General features: G+C 44.2%; 2 protein-coding genes and 1 long non-coding RNA gene across 4 annotated transcripts in view; 2 read left to right on the top strand and 1 right to left on the bottom strand.

Moving 5' to 3' along the window:
* Positions 1–1,568, top strand: part of LOC115089773 (inverted formin-2-like) — a 48,330-nt gene extending 46,762 nt beyond the window's left edge. Inside the window, exon 16 of the mRNA XM_029598066.1 lies at positions 767–1,568. The gene's annotated coding sequence lies outside the window, so the exon portion shown is untranslated. The remainder of the gene's footprint in view (positions 1–766) is intronic.
* Positions 1–12,114, bottom strand: part of LOC115089778 — a 79,826-nt gene extending 67,712 nt beyond the window's left edge. The window contains exons 1-2 of one of the 2 annotated variants that reach the window (XR_003856228.1): positions 11,424–12,114; positions 502–711 (exon numbers count right to left, since the gene is read on the bottom strand). This is a non-coding gene — a long non-coding RNA (uncharacterized LOC115089778). The remainder of the gene's footprint in view (positions 1–501; positions 712–11,423) is intronic. The other variant, XR_003856227.1, reaches the window with a different exon arrangement.
* ADSSL1 (adenylosuccinate synthase like 1) overlaps positions 12,113–20,553 on the top strand; it is a 78,486-nt gene continuing 70,045 nt past the window's right edge. Inside the window, exon 1 of the mRNA XM_029598067.1 lies at positions 12,113–12,465. Within this exon, the coding sequence (XP_029453927.1) occupies positions 12,283–12,465 (183 nt within the window). The 5' untranslated portion in view covers positions 12,113–12,282. The remainder of the gene's footprint in view (positions 12,466–20,553) is intronic.

Below are 20,553 nucleotides of genomic sequence, written 5' to 3' on the forward strand. Positions count from 1 at the left end.
CAAACTTTCTTCGCAAATTTAATCATATTTACATTAAAACAATAAAAGCCTTGCATTTGAGAATATGTATGAAGAATTCTCTGTTTGCAGCTGGTCCAAATATCTATTTTCCAGTCCAAGACAAAATGCCACAAGATATTCAGTCATATCTGAAGCTGAAGAATTTTTCAGAATAGAGGCATGCACCTTTTTGTTTTGGGACAGAGGTAAAAATGATTAGCAATCAGCACCCAGACCTCAGACAGGTATTTGAGAGACTTACTAAAGACAAAGCTAGTGCAGATATGAATGGAGGTCCAGTGGAATGCCAGACAACTATGGCTATCTGGCAAAATGACCCAGCCCATAGGCAAAACAAAGTCTGTACAGTGCTGCATACAGCCCTGGACAAAAAAAAAGTGGAATTTATTGCCAGCGTTTAGAACTCAACCAGTAATGAATATGATTTCTTTTTTTTTTTAAATTGTATTTATTTCATTTATTTTGTATAATTTTTCAAACCTGTTAGTGCTTTCAAAGCACACGGCTGAGGGAGTGATGAAATCCTGTTGCACAAGCATGCATGGATCAGACACAGCAGGCTGTGGGGAATGGACTCCCGAAGCACTTTCTGTGTACTGTGATCTCTGGCTGTCCTGGCATCCCCGTGCCAGATCTTCCTGCAGGCGCCTGTGTGTACCAAGCTCTTCATGTAACTTCTTTTAGAGGTGGCTGAAACAGAGAGCATTTTGTTTTTAATGTGTTTTGTATACATTGTTTTCCATAGGTATGGCGAGAATGAAAAGCATGTAAGGAAGACGCTCTCAAATGCTTACCACGCAGGCTGGCACTGACTTTGTTATGACGTCTATTTCTGAGAATAAGGCTTTAGCAATAAACAGTGCTGAGTCTTTCCTGTAAATCTGTTTTTAGAGCTAATGGTGGAGGACTGCTTTTCACCTCTACCATGGCGCTGACCGGCGATAAGACTAGATTGATGGTGCTTGATGACAACACTGCCTGGCTGTCCTTCACTCAAAACTGAACCAGCTGCAACTGAAACAACTAAATATTGTGTAAAAAAAAAAAAAAGGGGGGGGGGGGAGGGAGGGGATGACAAAATAATATGTTTGCTTTTAAAAGAAATGCCAATTTTTTATGTATTTGTTATTTTTTGACATTTTAAAAGATTTTATAAGTGGCGTAAGAAGTTGCATGAAACGTGGATTCTACCTTTGCTGGCATGCATGGCTGTGCTACGGTTTAGGCCTCAGCTGTCAATCTCCTTTTCTTTGTGGAGGTGCAGTGAGCCGACCATAGCACAATCGCCACCCGACCTGTCGAGTGACGTGTAACGCCTGCCCTCGCTTGGTGTTCGTGCCAGGAGGAAATCTGAAGGATGTTTCGGGGCATTCCCGCCTATACGTGGAAGACCCTGGGGTGTAGGCCTATAACAGCAATAGAATCATGAGATGCTCACTGAATGTACTACAAACATTTCCATAAAAAAAAAAAAAATAGAATTATGGAGCCTGGGAATCTTAAGGGTTGGCTGCTACTGGTACCTTAAAGCAGCGAGCCCCACACAATGTAGCCTTTTCCACCATAAATTCCTGGGAAGAGGGCCTTCTTCCCTAAAGAGAGCCCCCTACCCTCTGAAAGATTCCATCGCCAAGGACATGAACAGTCTCAGGACACACGCCATATGTATCAGGCCCTACTGTGGCACCAATTATGGGAAGATACATACAGGTGGCATGTTTTCCTTTCCAGGCTGTTCTGACCTCGCCATACACCTGGTGGGTGTGCAGGAATTAGTGTGACCCCCATTTCAGAAACAGTGACACTGTAGTACAAGTGTCCTTCCAAAGTAATCTCAGTCGGAATAAAAACATGAAATGAATAAATGACTCTGCTGAACCTCTCGGATCAATGTATTTTAGTACTGTTTTGGGGTAGTCAGAGGCATTAAGTTCTGAAATTATGCTCCGGTTACAAGTCTTCGGTCCTTAAAGGGGGTTTCTATTGAATGTTGCAGTGAATGTTGCAGTGATAACAGATCATTAATTCAGATCATTTTAATGCTAGAAACCACCTGTTCAAAAATGTTTGAGTTTTTGAGGGGTTTTTTTAATAGATTTTATAGATTGAAATTATAATTTGTATCATTGGTGCACAGGTTTGCACAAGAAAAACTGCAGTGTCCCTTCTCCATAGACCCTGTAGTGTAGGTTGCCTCATTCTGTGTTTCATGGGGCATTCATTTCATAAGCATTAAATCCCTGCGGTAGTTTTAAGTGCCATAAACTTTCCACTTCAGATAGGAAAAGCTGTATTTTTTTTTCAGCTAATTTTAAGAACTTAAAATGCAAGCAGCAGAACCCTTCTTGGTTTGGAGGGAGCCAAATAACCAACCTCTATTCCCTGCCCTCCCAAGCTGATGCTATGTGCAGCAAACAGTTGGCTGGGCCCTGGCCCCATTGGCATTCAACCGCAGGCAGGATGTACTAAGACTGTGACAACAGTACATGAGAGTGCAGGAAATCTGCGAATAATTGACAATATCCCCAATTCTTTAGTCCAACAAACCCTGATAATAAGAAAATATCAGAATTAAGGGGTGGGGATTGTAATGGCAGATTTCCTTTTTTTTTTTTTTTTAGTTGACAGGGTACCAAATCCAACATAAACGTTTAAAAAAATAAGAAGTGTCTTTTTTAACCAGTCTTCCCTGCTTTTAGTCTAGGCTGGTTGATATTTCTGGGAAGAGTTGTGTTGCCTTATGCAGGGATTTCTGCTGGCATTTGATTTTGCTGCAAGTATTCAAAAGATTTAAAAAACAAATGGCTGCTACTATGAATACTGTATGTTTTTAAAAAGAATCTTTTACTGTTCTCTAAATTGTTACTTTTTACATTTACTACTAATACCACCTAGACTAAGGTAATTGGCAGCATTTGATGACGAGTTGGGTGTTTTGTTCAGAGTCCATAGCACCTTGTTAGATCACCCGCAAACTTTTATTTAGATACTTGTGACCGAAACTGATAAAGATCAGATAAGGTAGGGCATCAAAGTAGGCTTCAGAACGGCAAGAGCTTAAGTGATTCCCCCCTTGCTGTAAACAGTCGAAATGGAAAATGTGTGAAAATCTGGTGGAGCTGGGGTTTGGGTGAGGGAAGGTATTAACAACCTGTCACTTTCCTCATTGGGATACAATTCTGTTACAGCCAAGGGAAGGCCAGAGCAGGAGGATTAAGCTTCCTGTTAAAATTAAAATTATAATAATAATAAAAAAAAACATTGATGCTCAACCTTATTCTTCAGGATGCTTTTTTTTTTTTTTTACATACCATGGAATCAAACACATACAGACAACACCTAAAATGCACAATCAGGCCGATACAGTAAAGACGTGTGGAAAATGGGCGCTCAGTGTTGAGCGCCCGCTTCCCTACCGCGCACCCAGCCACCTCTCCTGGGCGCGCAATACAATATTTAAATGAGGGGGTCGCGCTAGAAAAGAGGCGCTAGGGACAATTGCACGCCCTAAATGCCTCATTGGCAGCCCAGGAGAGAGAGGTGGCTGTCAGCGGGTTAGGAAAAGGGATGCTCGTTAATTGAGCATCCCTTTTCCTAACCTGACTGCCTGTACTTTTTTATTTTAAACTTTTTAAAAAAAAAATTTTAACGTTTTGGTTCCTCTGACTTAATATCACCACGATATTAAGTTGGAGGATGTACAGAAAAGCAGTAATTTCTGCTTTTCTGTACACTTTTTTGGGCTGCTCAGAAATCTGTCCTGCTCTGGGCTGGCGTTAATTTCTGAGCGTTCAAATGTGTGGATCGGGCACACATCTTTTTTTTTTTTTATTTGGGGCAAAGCCTCATCAACGTGCATTTGCATGTGATGAGCGCTATTAGTTTCGGGGGTGGGGTGTGGTAGATGCACGTTTTGGACGCGCAAAACCCCTTATGGTATAAGGGGTTGTGGACGCGCGTCCAAGCGCATGTTAAACAGTGCACTCAGCTGAGTGCGCTTTACTGTGTCGACCTGTTTGAAAGGGAAGGCAATATCTAAGTGCAATTTGGGAGTTTGCTCAGTGGGTCAGAGTTTGAGCATGGTTCCCGTCCACTATGCTATTATTTGAAAAGCACTGACTACCCAAGTTCTACATTAGAGTAAACAGGAATCTAGTGTTTGTATAGTCGCTGTATTTGCTAATAATCAGTGAAGTAAAAAAAAAAAGGCTTTGAAACCTGCCATGGTTATGCTCATGATAGAACAGGAAGCAGAACCACATTCCTTTGTGCGGACATTCCAACATGTATTTTTTTTTTTATTTGTAAATGTTTTTATAATGAGATTTTTAAAATCCTTCCTTTTTATGTTGTTTGTAACATTGGATGGCTGAGGGCATGGAGCTCTTTACAAATCTTTGAATTCCCTTTTGTCCCACTGATCTGCTTAATTGTGCTTTTATTGTATTAAGTTCAGTTTTAATTCTGTTTTAGCAAAAAGTTTGAAAACTGTAATTTATGCTCTGTTTCATATCTTGATAATGTTTTATTAGGACCATGTTTTTTTTTCCTTTGCCTAGCAAAGTGTATCTTTTATGGGGGAAGGGGTTTATAATTTAAACATAACAAAAATTGATTGCATTAGTAATGTGTCTGCTGATGTTAAGAGGAGGACAAAGTGTGAGTTATCTCACTGAAAATCAGAGCTGGTTTTGGAAAGTAGTTTTCTAGAGCAACTGGAATGTAGCTGTTTTTTAATCATTATTTGCCAAGCATTAACTAATTTCACCGTCTCAGAGCGAGCTGCACGACAGCATAGGCTTTTAACATGACCTCAGCTGCTATTTATGAAAATTTTGCATTTTTATTGAGCATGTTTCAAAAAAGAAAAATTTGCACTATACTCAGATCATGCTGGGGCTTAAAACGTGAAACAATGTCTTATTTTATATATAAAAATAAAAAAAAGGTAATAAAATTTCTATATTGAAAAATCTAATAGAGGGCAGTTCACATTTTCCTTGACTTGGTGAAGGCGCCAGCGCAGCACTCCTGCTCTCTTTGCTTTTTCAGGCCATTTTCCCTAGTCTAAAAAAAGAGTACAGATACTTTCTGAACGCCTTTTGGTGACCTCAAGGCATCATTAGCCTTCCAAGAAGACCGAATTTGGATATCGACTCACCCCGACCGTTTACAGCCCCTCCTTATTTATTTATTTCCAAATACTTTGATCCTGCGCAAGCTAAGGTTCTTGGCGGGTTACAGCAACTCTGTCCACAATAAATTCTGCACATAAAAACCAAGCACCACTTCTATTTAAAACAAGCAGCCACACAGCTCCAGTTCTGGCGTGGGCCAGAACTAACCAATAGCAACAGCTCTTCCTGTTTTCTAACATAGCAGTTGTTATAAAAGGGCCTACGAAAAATAGGCATGGTCTACGAAATAGGTTTAATTTCATTTTTTTTGTTTGTTTTAATGTAGAAATGTATGAATCGTCTTTCTGGCACGATTCACCAAAGCAATGTACAGTCGGTAAAATATTACATAAATCTAAAACAATAGGGATGAGAAAACTTTGCACAATACAGAAACATGGAACAGCACCACATATAATCCAATACAAAAAAACCTGGATCGGATGTCTTCAGGCACCCCCCAGCCCATGCATCAATCAGCCGACTGTAAAATCAACAGCAAGAGATTCTCCATGGCTTGAATAAAGAAAACGGGGGAGAGCAGGAGGAAGAGCCGCTATACATGCTCCAATACTGCTGGCCACTCTGCCACCGAACAGACCGAGACGTGCTTATTCCATCTTATGTGGGTGGTGGTGGGGGAGGGGTATGCCCCCCACCACCCGCCAGAGGCCTCAATCCCAAATAGAACAGGAGTAAGTTTGGCTGGGCCTCCCTTTTTGCCACAATAGAAACAGAAACGTAGACATGACAGCAGAAAAGGACCAAACGATCCATCCAGTCTGCCCAGCAAGCCCAGGGCAGTTTCTCCCGCCCCGTACAAGTCACCCCCATACTTAATTTGCCAGACCGTCAAAGTCGGGACCCTTATTGGTTGCTGCCTGAGTCCAATGCCCCATCACCTCTTCCTGTTGAAGCAGAGAGCAATGTTGAAGTTGCATCACAAGTATAAGGCTTATTGGTTAAGGGTGGTAACAGCCGCATCAGCAAGTTACCCCCCATGCTTATTTATTTTCCCAGACTGTAAAATTCATGTCCTTGTTGTTTCCCCCTGCGGTTGAAGCAGTGAGCAATAGAAATGTGAATCGTGTCCTCGATCGTCTTAACGATCGATTTCGGCTGGGAGGGGGAGGGAATCGTATTGTTGCCGTTTGGGTGTGTAAACTATCGTGAAAAATCGTTAAAATCGTGAGCCGGCACACTAAACCCCCCTAAAACCCACCCCGACCCTTTAAATTAAATCCCCCACCCTCCCGAACCCCCCCCAAATGCTTTAAATTACCTGGGGATCCGGCGGTGGTCCAGAACGGCGGCGGTCCGGAACGGTCCCCTCAATAGAATCGTGTTGTCTTCAAGCCGGCGCCATTTTTCAAAATGGCCGCCGCAAAATGGCGGCGGCCATAGACAAAAACGATTCGACGGAGGAGGTCGTTCCGGACCCCCGCTGGACTTTTGGCAAGTCTTGTGGGGGTCAGGAGGCCCCCCCAAGCTGGCCAAAAGTTTCCTGGGAGTCCAGCGGGGTTCCGGGAGCGATTTCTTGCCGCGAATCGTTTTCGTACGGAAAATGGCACCGGCAGGAGATCGACTGCAGGAGGTCGTTCAGCGGGGGTTCCGGACCGCCGCTGAACGACCTCCTGCACTCGATCTCCTGCCGGCGCCATTTTCCGTACGAAAACGATTTGCGGCAAGAAATCGCTCCCGGAACCCCGCTGGACTCCCAGGAAACTTTTGGCCAGCTTGGGGGGGCCTCCTGACCCCCACAAGACTTGCCAAAAGTCCAGCGGGGGTCCGGAACGACCTCCTCCGTCGAATCGTTTTTGTCTATGGCCGCCGCCATTTTGCGGTGGCCATTTTGAAAAATGGCGCCGGCTGAAGACAACACGATTCTATTGAGGGGGCCGTTCCGGACTGCCGCCGTTCTGGACCACCGCCGGATCCCCAGGTAATTTAAAGCATGGGGGGGGGGGGGTTCGGGAGGGTGGGGGGTTTAATTTAAAGGGTCGGGGGTGGGTTTTAGGGGGTTTTAGTGTGCCGGTTTTCCTGCCCTCCCCCTTCCCCCGATTTACGATTTTTTAACGATAAATCGGGGGAATTGGTATTGTATCGTGGCCCTAACGATTTTTTGACGATTTAAAATATATCGGACGATATTTTAAATCGTCAAAAAACGATTCACATCCCTAGTGAGCAATGATGGAGTTGCATTAACAGCATAAAGGCTTATTTGATTAAGGGTAGTAACCGTCACACCAGCAAGTTACCCCCACACACTCATTTCTTCATTCCCATTCTCTAGCTTTTAGGCATCCACAGTGTTTATCTCATGCCACTTTTAATTCTTTGACTGTTTTCGTCTTCACCACCTCCTCCGGAAGGGCATTCCAGGCATCCACCACCCTCTCCGTGAAGAAATATTTCCTGAAATTGGTTCTGAGTCCCCCCCCCCCCCCCCCCCCCCTCCACCCGCAGTTTCATTTTGTGATCCCTAGTTCTACTGCTTTCTTTCCAACGGAAAAGGTTTGTTGTTGTTTGTGCATCATTAAAACTTTTTCAGGTTGCATCATTAAAACGTTTCAGGTCAATGAGAGAAAAATCATTTAAATTATATTTTCCTCTTATGGGTCAGCTTCCATTCTGTCTTTTTACTCTTTCATATTACATTCACAGGCAATGTGAAAGTAATACTAGGATGGAGATCTCAAAAGTAACATTGTGTCAGTCTTTTATTAAAAAAAAAAAAAATCCTTCTACCAGAGATGTCAGCACTGTCTTTTAAAAGCACATTGGAGAGCATAAACTACTTACATAACCAGCTTAATACTCACTTGTTATGCAGTGATGTAGAAAAAAATGAATAGATAAGAAAAAAAGGTGCTGTCTATGATTATCAGGCCTGCTGCTCTTCCACATCAGAAGCTCTACCTTGCTAAGCTGCTGCCTGGACCAGTCCTGGGCTCCGTAGGGGCTGTAACAGCAGGCACTGACAGCGGAGATGAAGACAGCACGTGCTCTACAGAGAGATTTTAAAAGCCTGGCAGGTGCCAAAATTGGAAGATGCACATGCAAGTCAGGCTTGCGTGTGCCCGCCCAATTTTAAAAGCCGTCCAGATGCATGCACATCTTAACTCGATTTCAAAAAGGGGTGTGGTCTGGTTGATTCAGGGCGGGGCCATGAGATGTCCACATACTTACGCACCCCAGCACATACCCAGGTCCACTGCTGCATAAGTTTACTTCTGCTATGGAGGAGGTGTAAATTGTCTGCTATATTTAAAGATGACTAAGGCTTGTTCCGTGTCATCATTGCGTCACATGGGAGCTGAGGCCTGTGCTGTGCACCTCCTCCTCTCCCTATGCTGGCCAATCACAACGTGGGAAAAGGAGGCAAGGGGCAGGGATACAGCACTGCTCTCCTCTGAGAGACTCTAACCCTGCCTTTCTCACCCTCTAGCTAAGAGGCTGTGGGAGAGAGCAGAAGCCACCTGCAAAACCGGACTTTTAGCACTTTTGACTGGACAATCCACAGAATGCCTGATAACCTGGTTGACCAGTCCAAAACTGGACAGTTGGCAACCCTAACAAGCACACACACACACAAACTCATTCCCCCACGCGCATGCATGCACACACGCACACGCTCCCCCTCACATACATAAACAGACACATCTACGTACACCCCCACGCTCCACCACACCACCAATCCCCACTTATCCCCCACACACTCGGCCTTCCCATGCCTCCAACTCTATACACACATACACAAGAGTGAAGGAGTTGGGGGAGGGTTGAATCCTTCCCTACTCAACGTTTCATCTCACACAACCAGTAAGAAAAGGGAGGTGGTGATTCTCTTGTCCACGTCCTTAGTGAGGCCTCACCTGGAGTATTGCGTTCAGTACTGGAGCCCGGATTTCAAAAAGAACAGAGACAGGATTGAGGCGATCCAAAGAAGAGCAACCAAAATAGTACGTGAAAGAATTGAAAGGGGCATAGGATAAACACTGTGGATCTCTAAAGACTGAAGGACAGAAATGAAGAAAAGGGTGCATGGAGTTAACCTGGTCGGAGGCGGTTACTACCTTTAACCATATGCATGGGGATTACTACCCTTAACCAATAAGCCTTGAGTGTTTAATGCCACTGCTCTCCGCTTTGACAGAGTGGGGGGAAAAGGAAAATTGGATTCAGAGGACAACCAACTCGGGTCCCGACTTTTATGGTCTGGGGTACGGATACGCAGACATAAGGAAAAAAACACAAGACTGCTGCTACGGCTAAGTTCACAAGCAAAGCACGTCAAGCAGCATTGTCTATCTGAATTTTCAAGAAGGCTCCTCACCCAGTAAAAATGTTGCTTTGTTAATATATAAAGCTTGGAGGTAACCTACACGGAGCGGCAGTTGCTAACCTTAAAAGAAACACGAGGGTGACCTGCATGGAGTAGCAGTTACTACCATAAGAAACTTACTGGGCAGACTGGGTGGACCATTTGGCCTTTTTCTGCCATCAATACTATATAATATATTACAGCTTACTCCCTCCCTGACATACAGCACCCACCCAAACCTCTGCCTCCACACCCACATGCACACCTCTGACACTCTTAACCACCCCCCCACACACACACACCACACTCAAGCCAGTCCCAGACACTCCCCCCCACACACACAATATACCCCAGCCACTCCCCACACACCACACCCCATTGCACCTTGATGCTCCCCATTCCCAGCATTCCTCCTACACACACACACCACACCATTTACTACCCACCCCACCACAGACACACCCAGTCATTCCCTGATAACACCCCTCCTCACACACACACACACCCTCCACACCCATACACCAACACTTCCACCTACCAAACCCCCAGTCACTCCCAGACACCTCACCCACACATCCAGCCATTCTTAGACACACCACACACCCCTCCCTGACAACACCCCCCATGCACACAAACCCCCACTCTGGTCACTCCCCAACACCCACACATGTACACACATCCCCAACCTTAGTCTTTCCCAGACACTCCTGACACCTGCAAAAACGCACTCCTAGCCACTCCCAGAGAGCCCCTCACACATACCTTCAACACACGCATACACTAAGAACCCTCCCCTGCCATGTTCCCCACCACACACATGCATGAGGGAAGAGATAGGTGGAGGGAGAGCAGGGAGAGTTCAAAGTGAAGAATATGAGGGGGAAAGTGTGCACCCAGACACACACACACACACACCCAGCTCACTCGTTCATGATACGCACACCTCCCAACTCACCCCGATAACCATTCACACCAGCCCCATACAAGCACACAATCACAGGATGAAGGGAATCTGTAGAGACTGCAAGGGGGACGAGTACATCCTCCAACACACATACACACACACACACACACACACATCTCTCTATCACACATACAGACATGGAAGAAGGGGGGGGGGAGTGGAGAGCACAGTGGAGAAGGAGAAAGAGTACAGACTTCCACTCCCACACTTGCATGGGGGTGGGCAGAAAACGGGGTTAGGTTCTACCTCAACACACACATAACACTTACACATCCCCCACTCACATCCACAACACATCCACTCTACCCTAGCAACACATACATCATTCCCACACAGGGGGGGGAGGAGAGGGGTAGCGGAAGAATGAGGAGAAAAAAGTGCACACATCCCCCCAAAACATAATGTCTACACCACCACATAAATACACCCCACTCTCCTCCCCCACTTTCACCCACCCTCTGTAAGCCTTCTGACCTACATCCTGCCCCCTCCCACACACATATACACACACACACACCACTATCCCCATTCCTCCACCCCCAACAGAGCAAGTACAAAACACCAGTAACGTATACATAAAGGCGAGGGTGGCTTAAGGCAATCTGCCACCTGCTCTGCCCCCCCCCCCCACATCTCTTCAGCCTCTGCTGGCCTGGCCTCTGGCGGCGACGTCCCTCCTCCAGCGGCAGCCCGCGGCACCGACCCTCCTCTCTTCTGCTGCCGCCTGCCTGGGTCAGCAGCCTCGGTAGAGGGAGGCAGTGTCAGGCGGATGCCACAGCGGCGTTCTGAGGGGGGGGGGCGGGGGGGGGCATTTTTTACTGCCTCGAAATTCTGCCGCCTGAAGCAGCCGCCTCACCCTAGCTCATTAGAGAACCGCCTCTGCATCCAGGTCATGGAGTCATAAAACACAAAAGTTAAATCCCATTTTCCGTACCTTGACTCAGAAGTGCTGGTAATCACCTCCTTATGCCTATTTTTTCTTTTTTCTTTAAATGGATCCTCCACTTCCTGGATCCTGGATGGGTATTTGAGTGGTAAAAAAAACTGGATGGGCCCCACTTCTTTCCTCTTCCTTGGCACCCGTCATACATTGGATGAATGCCAGAGCTCTGGTCCCAGATTTGGTTAAGCTGACGCTGGAGCTCCCAGTGAGGGAAAAACAGCAACCAATAGGAAATCTCTCCCAATGCTAAAACTAGAAGCAAGGGTGGAAAAATCTCTTCAAAGAAAAAAATGCTCCAGCTCTGGCCTCCCTCGATAAAAGGAAAACTTACTAAAAAGAAAGTCTATGAATTCTTTTTCAAATCCATACTTCTGTAATTAAAAAAAATCCGCCCAACACTTCGCTGCCCTATGGTGATAACATCGGGGGGAAATCGAAGGTCTCTGAATCTGCCATTGGCACCCACTCAAGGAAGAAGAGAGGGCTTGGGCGGGGGAGGAAGGGTCATACTTTTCTGTCTAGTGTCACAGTTTCTTTCTTGAACCAGGGGAAAGCCATTCTGCTCCGATGGCTGAGTGGGTGCCAGTCTGCGCGTGCCAGACGGCCTGTCCGTTGATGACGTCAGGAACCAGTCCTACCCACCTGCTCAGCTGATCGACCCTGGCAGGGACGCGTCCCTCTGCTTCCCTACCGGGCCCGTTCTCTGGTTGCTAAGAGAGTGCCGACGACGTCACGCGGGAGCTCGAGACTCGCGCTCTCTAAACGCAGGGCTCGCGGGGTAGCAGCCACCTCTCCGGCGCGAGACGAACCGCGAGCGGGGCCGCCGGAGCAGCTGCTCAGCACAGGAGCCATGTCCGGCACGCGGGCTTCCAACGACCGGAGCAGCCACCCCGCCTCCGGGGGCCAGAAGAGACCCCGCAGCGATGTGGTCAATAAAGTGACGGTGGTCCTGGGAGCCCAGTGGGGGGATGAAGGCAAAGGAAAAGTGGTGGACTTGCTGGCTACTGAGTCAGACGTTGTGTGCAGGTGCCAGGTATGTAAGGAGGCGGCCAGACATGCAGGTAACACTTACAAAAGACGATTTTTTTTTTCCATTGAAGCGTGGCACCGTCCAAGAAAAGGAGAGCAGTGCCCAGGAGAAAGGGGAAAAAATTGCTGTCTCCCGGCTCCAGATATATTCTAGTTGGGTTTGTTTTTTTTCAGTTACTTATTTGTAAAAAGTCAAGGTGCAGCATTTCTAGAGCTCACAAAAGTTTCAGTGCACTTAGGAAGAGTTTCTGTTTTATTTCCAGCCGATGTTTGCCTTCGCTTTGGTATAGATTTTAGTAATGAATAAAGGGGAAAGAAGTAGCGAGAACCTGAACTGTAGTTTGACTCCTGTCACTGAATACCAGGCTATTCTGAACTATAAACAGAAAGAGCTGACGCTTTCTTTTAAGTATCACAAGATCCCCTCACAGTCGCTTTAAGTGGGACAATTTGCACATGTGTTGCTAAAGCAATTAATACAGAGGCTAAAATAAAAGGAGAAAAGTACATAATAGTAATATAATAACATTACTTTATAAGTTACATCTTCTTTTGGGGTTTATGCTATGCACATATCCTTTTTGTCTTAATGTATTTTATTTCCTATATATTTCATTTTGCTTTTTACATTGAAAGATGTGCATTGTTTGTTTTAGCCTGCCATAAATCCATTTGCTTAGGTTATGCTGTATTTTTTATTTATTTATCGAGTTTTATATACTGTCATTCGGTTTTGCCATCACAACGGTTTACTCAGGTCTATATCTACTAGGGTAATTGCATGGGATTTTGATACGGAACACCACATGCCTGCCCTCAGTCCTAGTTTACATTCATAATGGTAAGAGAGGTCCAGCAAGAGGAGCTTAAAAGACTAGTATCCTCTCAGGAATGAAATAAAGATCAGAAGAGAGAGATCATCGGGATGTTGTTTATTTCTACTACTAACTCCATTATCGAAAACCAAACTAAAAATCTTTTTGTTAGTATCGCTGCTTTACTCGAGCTAATTAATTTGATACTATAAATTGCTCTGGAGAGCAAAGCACAAATCCCACTGTGTAAAGATTCTATACTTAAAGTAGGTCCATTGCATGTCTGTTCAGAGGATGGTTTTGAAGTCCTTAAATGCATCAAATTGTGTCCTGCTGAGAGAAGTGAGTGGTTTGTCTTACTCTCTGTTTCCTGCTTTACTTTTCTTTAAGAAGGTGGGTAGCATGCCTCAAGGCAAAAGTGCTGTGGCACCTCATTTCATAGTTTGGGGGCGTAGCAGCTAAAGGCTCTCTGGCTTGTCCTGGACAGTTTAGCAGCGGTTCCATATGCACAACTTAAATGTAACCCTTCCAAATCGGAATTCCTCTGGCTGAGCCCAAGAGATCACCCCTACCCTCTCCACCATCTCTAGCCAATATCCTCCTCCAGCTAAATGAATTGGTCCAAAGCTGAGAGCTCTGGGGGTGGATAATTTGTTGGCCCACAGAACAGATTGAGGTGTGTTGGATAAGGATGACTTGAATCATATGATGTCTGTCACACTTTTTTTTAAATGCCTTTCCCTTAAGATTCAAAATATACAAACTAGTAATGTTATCACATTAGTTATGATGTCTGTAGAAACATACTTTACTGCTTTGGTCAATGACTTTTAGGGAATTCCTTGGCTTAATCTTTTCTCTTCCATTTTTTTTTTAAAGAAAATTCATACCATTTTTTGGGAGGGGGTATAACAGTGCAAGATGCAAGGTACAGAGATTATTTATGTTCAAAAATTAAATTTAGAGGTCCATATTCAAACGTATTTAGCCAGCTAACTCAAAAATTAGCCAGCTAAATGAATATTTAGGAACATATCCTGCTAAATTCTAGCTACTTAATAAGTTAGGCAGCTAGAATTTAGTCAACTAAGGCCAGGATTCATCAAACTATCGCATGTGATAGGAAGAGAGCCTTGTTTTATGGTAATAGCGCACTTTGCGATAAATAGGCTATCGTAGCACTTCGCATAGATATTACCACAGAGTGTGATAACTTTTTCACACTTTGCAGTAAGTGCCACAATTGTTGCAATTCCTACCTACAACCACTGGGGGGGTGAGAGAGAGAGAGAGATTTGTACAATGTTATCTCAACCTAGCTTGATGGACTCTCTACCTGGGTAACATCAAGCTAGGTTGAGAGAACACTGTACACATCTCATCTTTGGGTGAGTTTCCTCACTCCGAAGGACATCAAATCTTCACAAGAGTGTACTGTTCTGTTCATACGTCTCACTCTGAATGTCAAAGTGGCCCCTATTGAATATACCTCCAAAGTTAGCCAGATAAGTTTATCTGGCTAATTTTGCTAGTCGCACTGTGTCTGAATATGGACTTCCTAGAAAATAATATGTTACCATCTGAGAATAACACCCCAAAATAGTTGGTGGCACTCAGAAAAGAAACTCGAGGTCAAAACCCTGTGCATTTTATATTGGGACTTATTACTTGCCCATAAAATGCAATGCAAATTTCCATGATCATTTATTTACATTTTGGATTTATAATCTGCTTTACAAGGCTCGAGGAGGGAAACAGTAAAATCAGAATAATAAAATGGAACACCAAAAATAAAAAAATAGCAGTATTAAAAATTAAGCAAGTTAAAGGTAACATACAGTAAAATTAAGAGATAAAACATGTAAAAATTTATACTATGAAAATATAAAATCAAATATGTGTCTTGCAGTTAAAAGCTGAAGCAAAACAGATGTATCTTTAATTGTTTGCTGAAATTCATGAAACCAGTTTCTAGTCGAAGCTGCTTCAGAAGCGAGTTTGAGAGCTGAAGGGCCACAAAGAAAAAACTGTTACCCTTGATGACACCAGTCTGCTATGGATGGCATGTAACTTTTAAAACAAAATAAAAACTAGGCTAGTCAGTGGGGTTTTAAGGTTTGGGGCTGATGGGGGGAAGGGAAGTTAATAAATTGCAGGAGGTTTGCAAATCCTATCCTTAAACTGGACGAACTCTCTCTCTCTCTCTCTCTCTTAGTGTGGATACCTTGTCACTATGGCTTCTCTATATTATGCTATAACTGAACAAGGAATCATTCTTCTATGAAAACTAAGCATAATCATCCTCTATTCACTATCCCCTTTCAAAAATTGGTATACCATCAACTTGTATAAATTATTAAAAGACTCACGATTTTCATTCATTCAGTCTGGGGTTAGAAGGGAACATGGGACAAATTTGTTCTGTTGGCACTAACTGATGAGATCTAGAGGCACGTAGGCAGGCAGGCAGACAGGGGCAGGGATGCTCTGGTAGAGTTGTTGGATCTGTCAACAGTCTTAGATATGTTGGATCCTATCAAGTGGGTGCGAGAGCCCATGACCATTAGCAGTGTGCACAGAATTTTTTTTTATTTCGTTTTCTTGTTTGTTTCATTTATTTGAAATAAAAAGTAAAAATCAAAACAAAAATAAGAAATATTAAAAAAATGAAAAAAATATAAATAAAAAAATTCTGATACCCTGCAAAAAAACAAAACAAAACTCCAAATCCTCTAGCCTCCCCAGACCTTCTAACTTCCTGAAGTCTATAAAATCCATATACATCTTCACAGGGCAGGAGCATTCCTTGGTCGCTCCTATCCCACTGTTGCCACTATTTCAGATGGCACTGGCAAACCGTGGCTGGTACCATTATTATTTTCTTTCGTAAGCACTGGAGATCCTTAGTTGCAAAACAAAAAAAATAAAAGCCGGAATAGTGGTAAAGCCTGAATGCAAATTGTATACACAAACTTTCATGCATTTATTTTTTTGTTTTAAATATTTATAGCCCATCTATGCACAATATGAGACGGGTTACAATAATTTCCAAGCAAGCTTACACACTTACCGTAAGTTTGGTTTTGAAAATTTGCCAAGTACATGCACACACACATTACATCACACAGATTTACACCTGCTACTCTGAAACTGTAACTTGTGCGGCGTCAGTTATGTGCAAATTTTTTTTTTATTGATTTTTTCAAAATCTATAATATAAATTAAACTTGAACAGAAAACAATGATGCAAACCCACAGGATTCCATTAACCAACAAAATGAAAAAAAATTCACAAATCCAAAACAATTATTATCATGAGCTAGGTTAGCTTCAACCAAAGACCACAAGTATTTGGGAGAGAAAAATAGGGTGATTCAAAAATTATAAAGAAAAAAAACATAATAGTATAAGCTAATTACTATGCCAACATTTACCAAGACAACAGTTACCAAAGAGATTCCATTGGACTAGTCAAAGGGATGGTAACTTTCAAACCGGTGCACGGGCGCACATGTGTGCGAGTTCGTCGGCCCACGCCCAGGGACATGGCTGTTTTATATCTTGTGCGCGTCTATGTGCACAAGTTACAAAATAGCCTGGCCGCACGCACAGGTGCTCCAAATTTTAAGTGGGCTTGTGTAAGTGCACACAAATGCGGCTTCTGCGTAAACCAGGGGATTTTTAAAGGGATGCGCACCAACGCCATTTCCAGCTTTATCACTTCGTCTACATTTTGCCCAGTTAAGAGAGAGGTCCTCCAAATCCCCCCTAGTTTAATAGCCTTCAGTGCCCCCAGTTATCCCCAATCCTTAAAACCCTGCAAATCTGCCTATTTATTTTTATTTTATAACGTACACAGCATCCATAGCGGAAGTGAAGTTATGCGGCAGGGAGCCTCGGCACAGATCATGTAAGTACCTATGCGCACACCTCAGCTTTATGCCCCAAAATGCTCCTGCCCCGCCCAGACCACACCCGCTCCTGCCCCTTTTTGAAAACTCATGTATCCGAACAGCTTTTAAAATCTGCTTGGCGTGTGCAAGCCCGACTTATTTGTGCATCCTCTAATTAATTTGTGCGTCAGGCTTTTAAAATTCACCTTTAATCCTTTTTATATCTAGAAAATACCTTAATTGGTTTGTGGCAAAGAAAACATATTTAACATCACAATAGCTCACAGGGCATTTGGAAGAATTTTAACAAAGTACCCCCAAGAGTTCTGGTCTCCTGGTGCATAGCAAGGACAAAGCTTTCTATGTTCTTGCATTGGCCTTTGCCCCATAAAAAAGTCTTGAGTGTTACATGTGCATGATCATTTTAAATCCTGTTCAAAAACTAAAGAAACTAGCAGTGTTGCTCTATTATGTTCTTGTTGCAATTTCTCCAAGCTAGCTGACAAATGCAAACTGCCTGCAGACACTTGTACCTCACTAAGCTTAGAATCGTGAGTACCTTGCTGCCTCCTGACTGGCAAAAAAAAAAAAAAATTATGCACATAAATCCCAACTCTACCCCAGCTCTGCTCTCTGGAATGTCTCTTTGTAGTTCACAAAAAAGTACATGCATAAGAGGTTATTTGTGTACTTTTACACAAACTGAGACTCCAGTCTAATTTAGTAGATCCATTTACGCACACAAAACTGGGTTTTATGCATGCAACTAGCTTTGAAAATTCAGCCTTATAGTCCTTACCTGCTATCATATTCTCTGAGGTTCATATTCAGCCATTCTCCAGATGAGCAAATTGGCCAGATAAACATATACGGCTAATTTGACTGGGTTATTCAGCAGTGCAGCCGTGTTGCTAAATATATCCAGCTATCAGTTAGCTGGATAAATAGCTCTGCCCTGGAACACTCTCTCCTGCCCCCCACTTAGCTGGCTAATTATTTAGCTAAGTGGTGTTGAAAAATGGACCTATATGATTTTTTGTTTCTTCTCCTATCTTATTTCCTCTCATATGGCACTCTTTAATAATGGACAAACTACCATCCTTGCTTTATCGTTCATCATGTTTCCTCTTTTTCACGCTTCATGGTCTCTCTTTGAAGAACTTGATCCTGATGAATATGATATGCTCCAGAGGTCCATATTCAGTAAGCCAGTGAGCAGAAAAGTTAATCCAGTTAAATTAGCCAGATAACTTCTGCCAGATATTCAGCGGGATAAACGTTTCACTGAATATATTCACATAACGTTATCGAGCTACCTTTAGCTGGCTTTGTTTTGACTATAAGTGGTTAGATTTGAAGTTATTCTGGTACGTGCATCCAAATAGCTTTAGCCTTAGCCACCTACATTCAACACACAGCTACTGAAGTGGCAGCAAAATTAAAAAAGAAATGTTTGTGGGTTTCAGGCTGGATCCCACAGCCCACCAACCTATAAAACACTTCGAAATAAGTATGGGCTAGCCCCAGATTCCTTACCCCACCCCCAAATTAAAAAAAAAATGCATTTGTAGCACCTCAAGGCTGCTCCTTTCTTCCGTACACATTGAGGTAGATCTTAAAAAAGTACACGCGCACGTACTTTTGTTCGCGCAACCGGCGCAAACAAAAGTACGCCGGGGTCGGCGCGCACAAGGCTGTGCAAAATCGGCAGCCTGCGCACGCCGAGCCACGCAGCCTGCCTCCGTTCCCTCCGTTCCCTCCGAGGCCGCTCCCTCCGCGTCCCCCCACCTTCCCCTCCCTTCCCCTATCTAACCCAGCCCTACCTAAATCCTGCTTGAGGCAGGCGTAACTTGCGCGCGCCGCCTCGGCATCCCCTGGCACAGGCTGTAGTGCCGGGGGACTCAGGACCGCCCTCCCGGCCTGCCCCCGGACCCGCCCCGGACACCCCCCCCCCCCCCGGCCTGCCTACACGCCCCCCTCCCGCCCCTTTTACGAAGCCTCGGGACTTACGCCCGTCCCGGGGCCCATGCCGGATTTACGCGCGCAGGGCTTTTAAAATCTACCCCAATATGTTTGGACAAATTACTGAGCTCTCTCCCCACACTTGCAACCTCTACAGGACCATCCTCTCTCTTGAAACCTCATGGTGATGGGGGAAGAAATACCGACAGTACCTGATGTAGTCTGGTTTGAAGTGCCTGAAAAGCAGATTAGAAAAAAGAAAATAATAATAATAATAAATAAATAAAATATTTAAACCCCAGATTTGTCCAGCTAAATTTTGAATTTAGCTGGACAAATCTTTTGAATATTGACCTCTCAGAGTCAACATTTTTATTATAATTATTATTACTCTGCAGCAGTTGTATGAGTCTCCACACCTGGCAGTATCATCGCCTCAGGAACTAGAGCTAAGTTCCCATCATTAGTTGCACCATCACCTCCCAGGAACTGGAGCTGAGCGCCCAGCGATATCTACACACTCACCTCCGGGAACCAGAGCTGAGTCCGCGGAGGTGCGACCGCTGCCGGCTATCGCAGGACCGCCCCCCCGTTTTGCGCCCCCGTTACCGCGGGATTCATTATGCCTTGCGGCATTAGTAAATCCAGCCCTAAATCAGATCTCCCCATCATCAACAGGACCATCGTTTTTAGGTGCTGCAGCTGAACTCCTTGTCCCTGTCAGGCCCGAGTTGGATTTACATAGAAATGACAGCAGAAGAAGACCAAATGGCCCATCCAGTCTGCCCGGCATGCTCCGCACTTTTTTTTTTTCTCATACTTATCTGTTACTCTTGGCTCTTAGTAACCTTTTGGTTCTATTTCCCTTCCACCCCCACCATTAATGTAGAGAGCAGTGTTGGAGCTGCATCTAAGTGAAATATCCAGCTTAATTAGTTAGGGGTAGTAACCGCCGCAACAAGCAGCATACAATACTAATTAAACATAATTCCTTGTGTGCACAGTTTCAGGTATATGTTGTTTAGGGTGATATACGAATGATGCTGGTGGCTGTGTATTTGTGCTTTTTTTTTTCTCCGTGCTTTTTCTACATGTGCGCAGTCTAATGAAGTCAGTTAGGCAGTAGTGAAGTTTGTTTTAAGGGTGGTAGCAGCTACAGGGCAGAACATCAGTCATTCACTGTGTACAGCACTGGGCAGACGGCTTGTTGGGAGACAGAATGACACAGCTGTTTTATAAACATGGCTTGCCTCTGTGAGTATCAGTAAGGTCACTATCATCAGAAATATAAATACTGTAGGAGAAGGTCAGGTTTAAAGTTACTGAAACCACTGCAGCAAAACAAGGCCCATTCGTTCGCTGTCATTTTAAAATCGGACAGGGTTCGTCGGTTCCTTCATAATATTATTTACTTGAGGGGGC

Source organism: Rhinatrema bivittatum, chromosome 4 (genome assembly GCF_901001135.1).
Source record: "Rhinatrema bivittatum chromosome 4, aRhiBiv1.1, whole genome shotgun sequence".
In the NCBI taxonomy this organism is placed as follows: Eukaryota; Metazoa; Chordata; class Amphibia; order Gymnophiona; family Rhinatrematidae; genus Rhinatrema; species Rhinatrema bivittatum.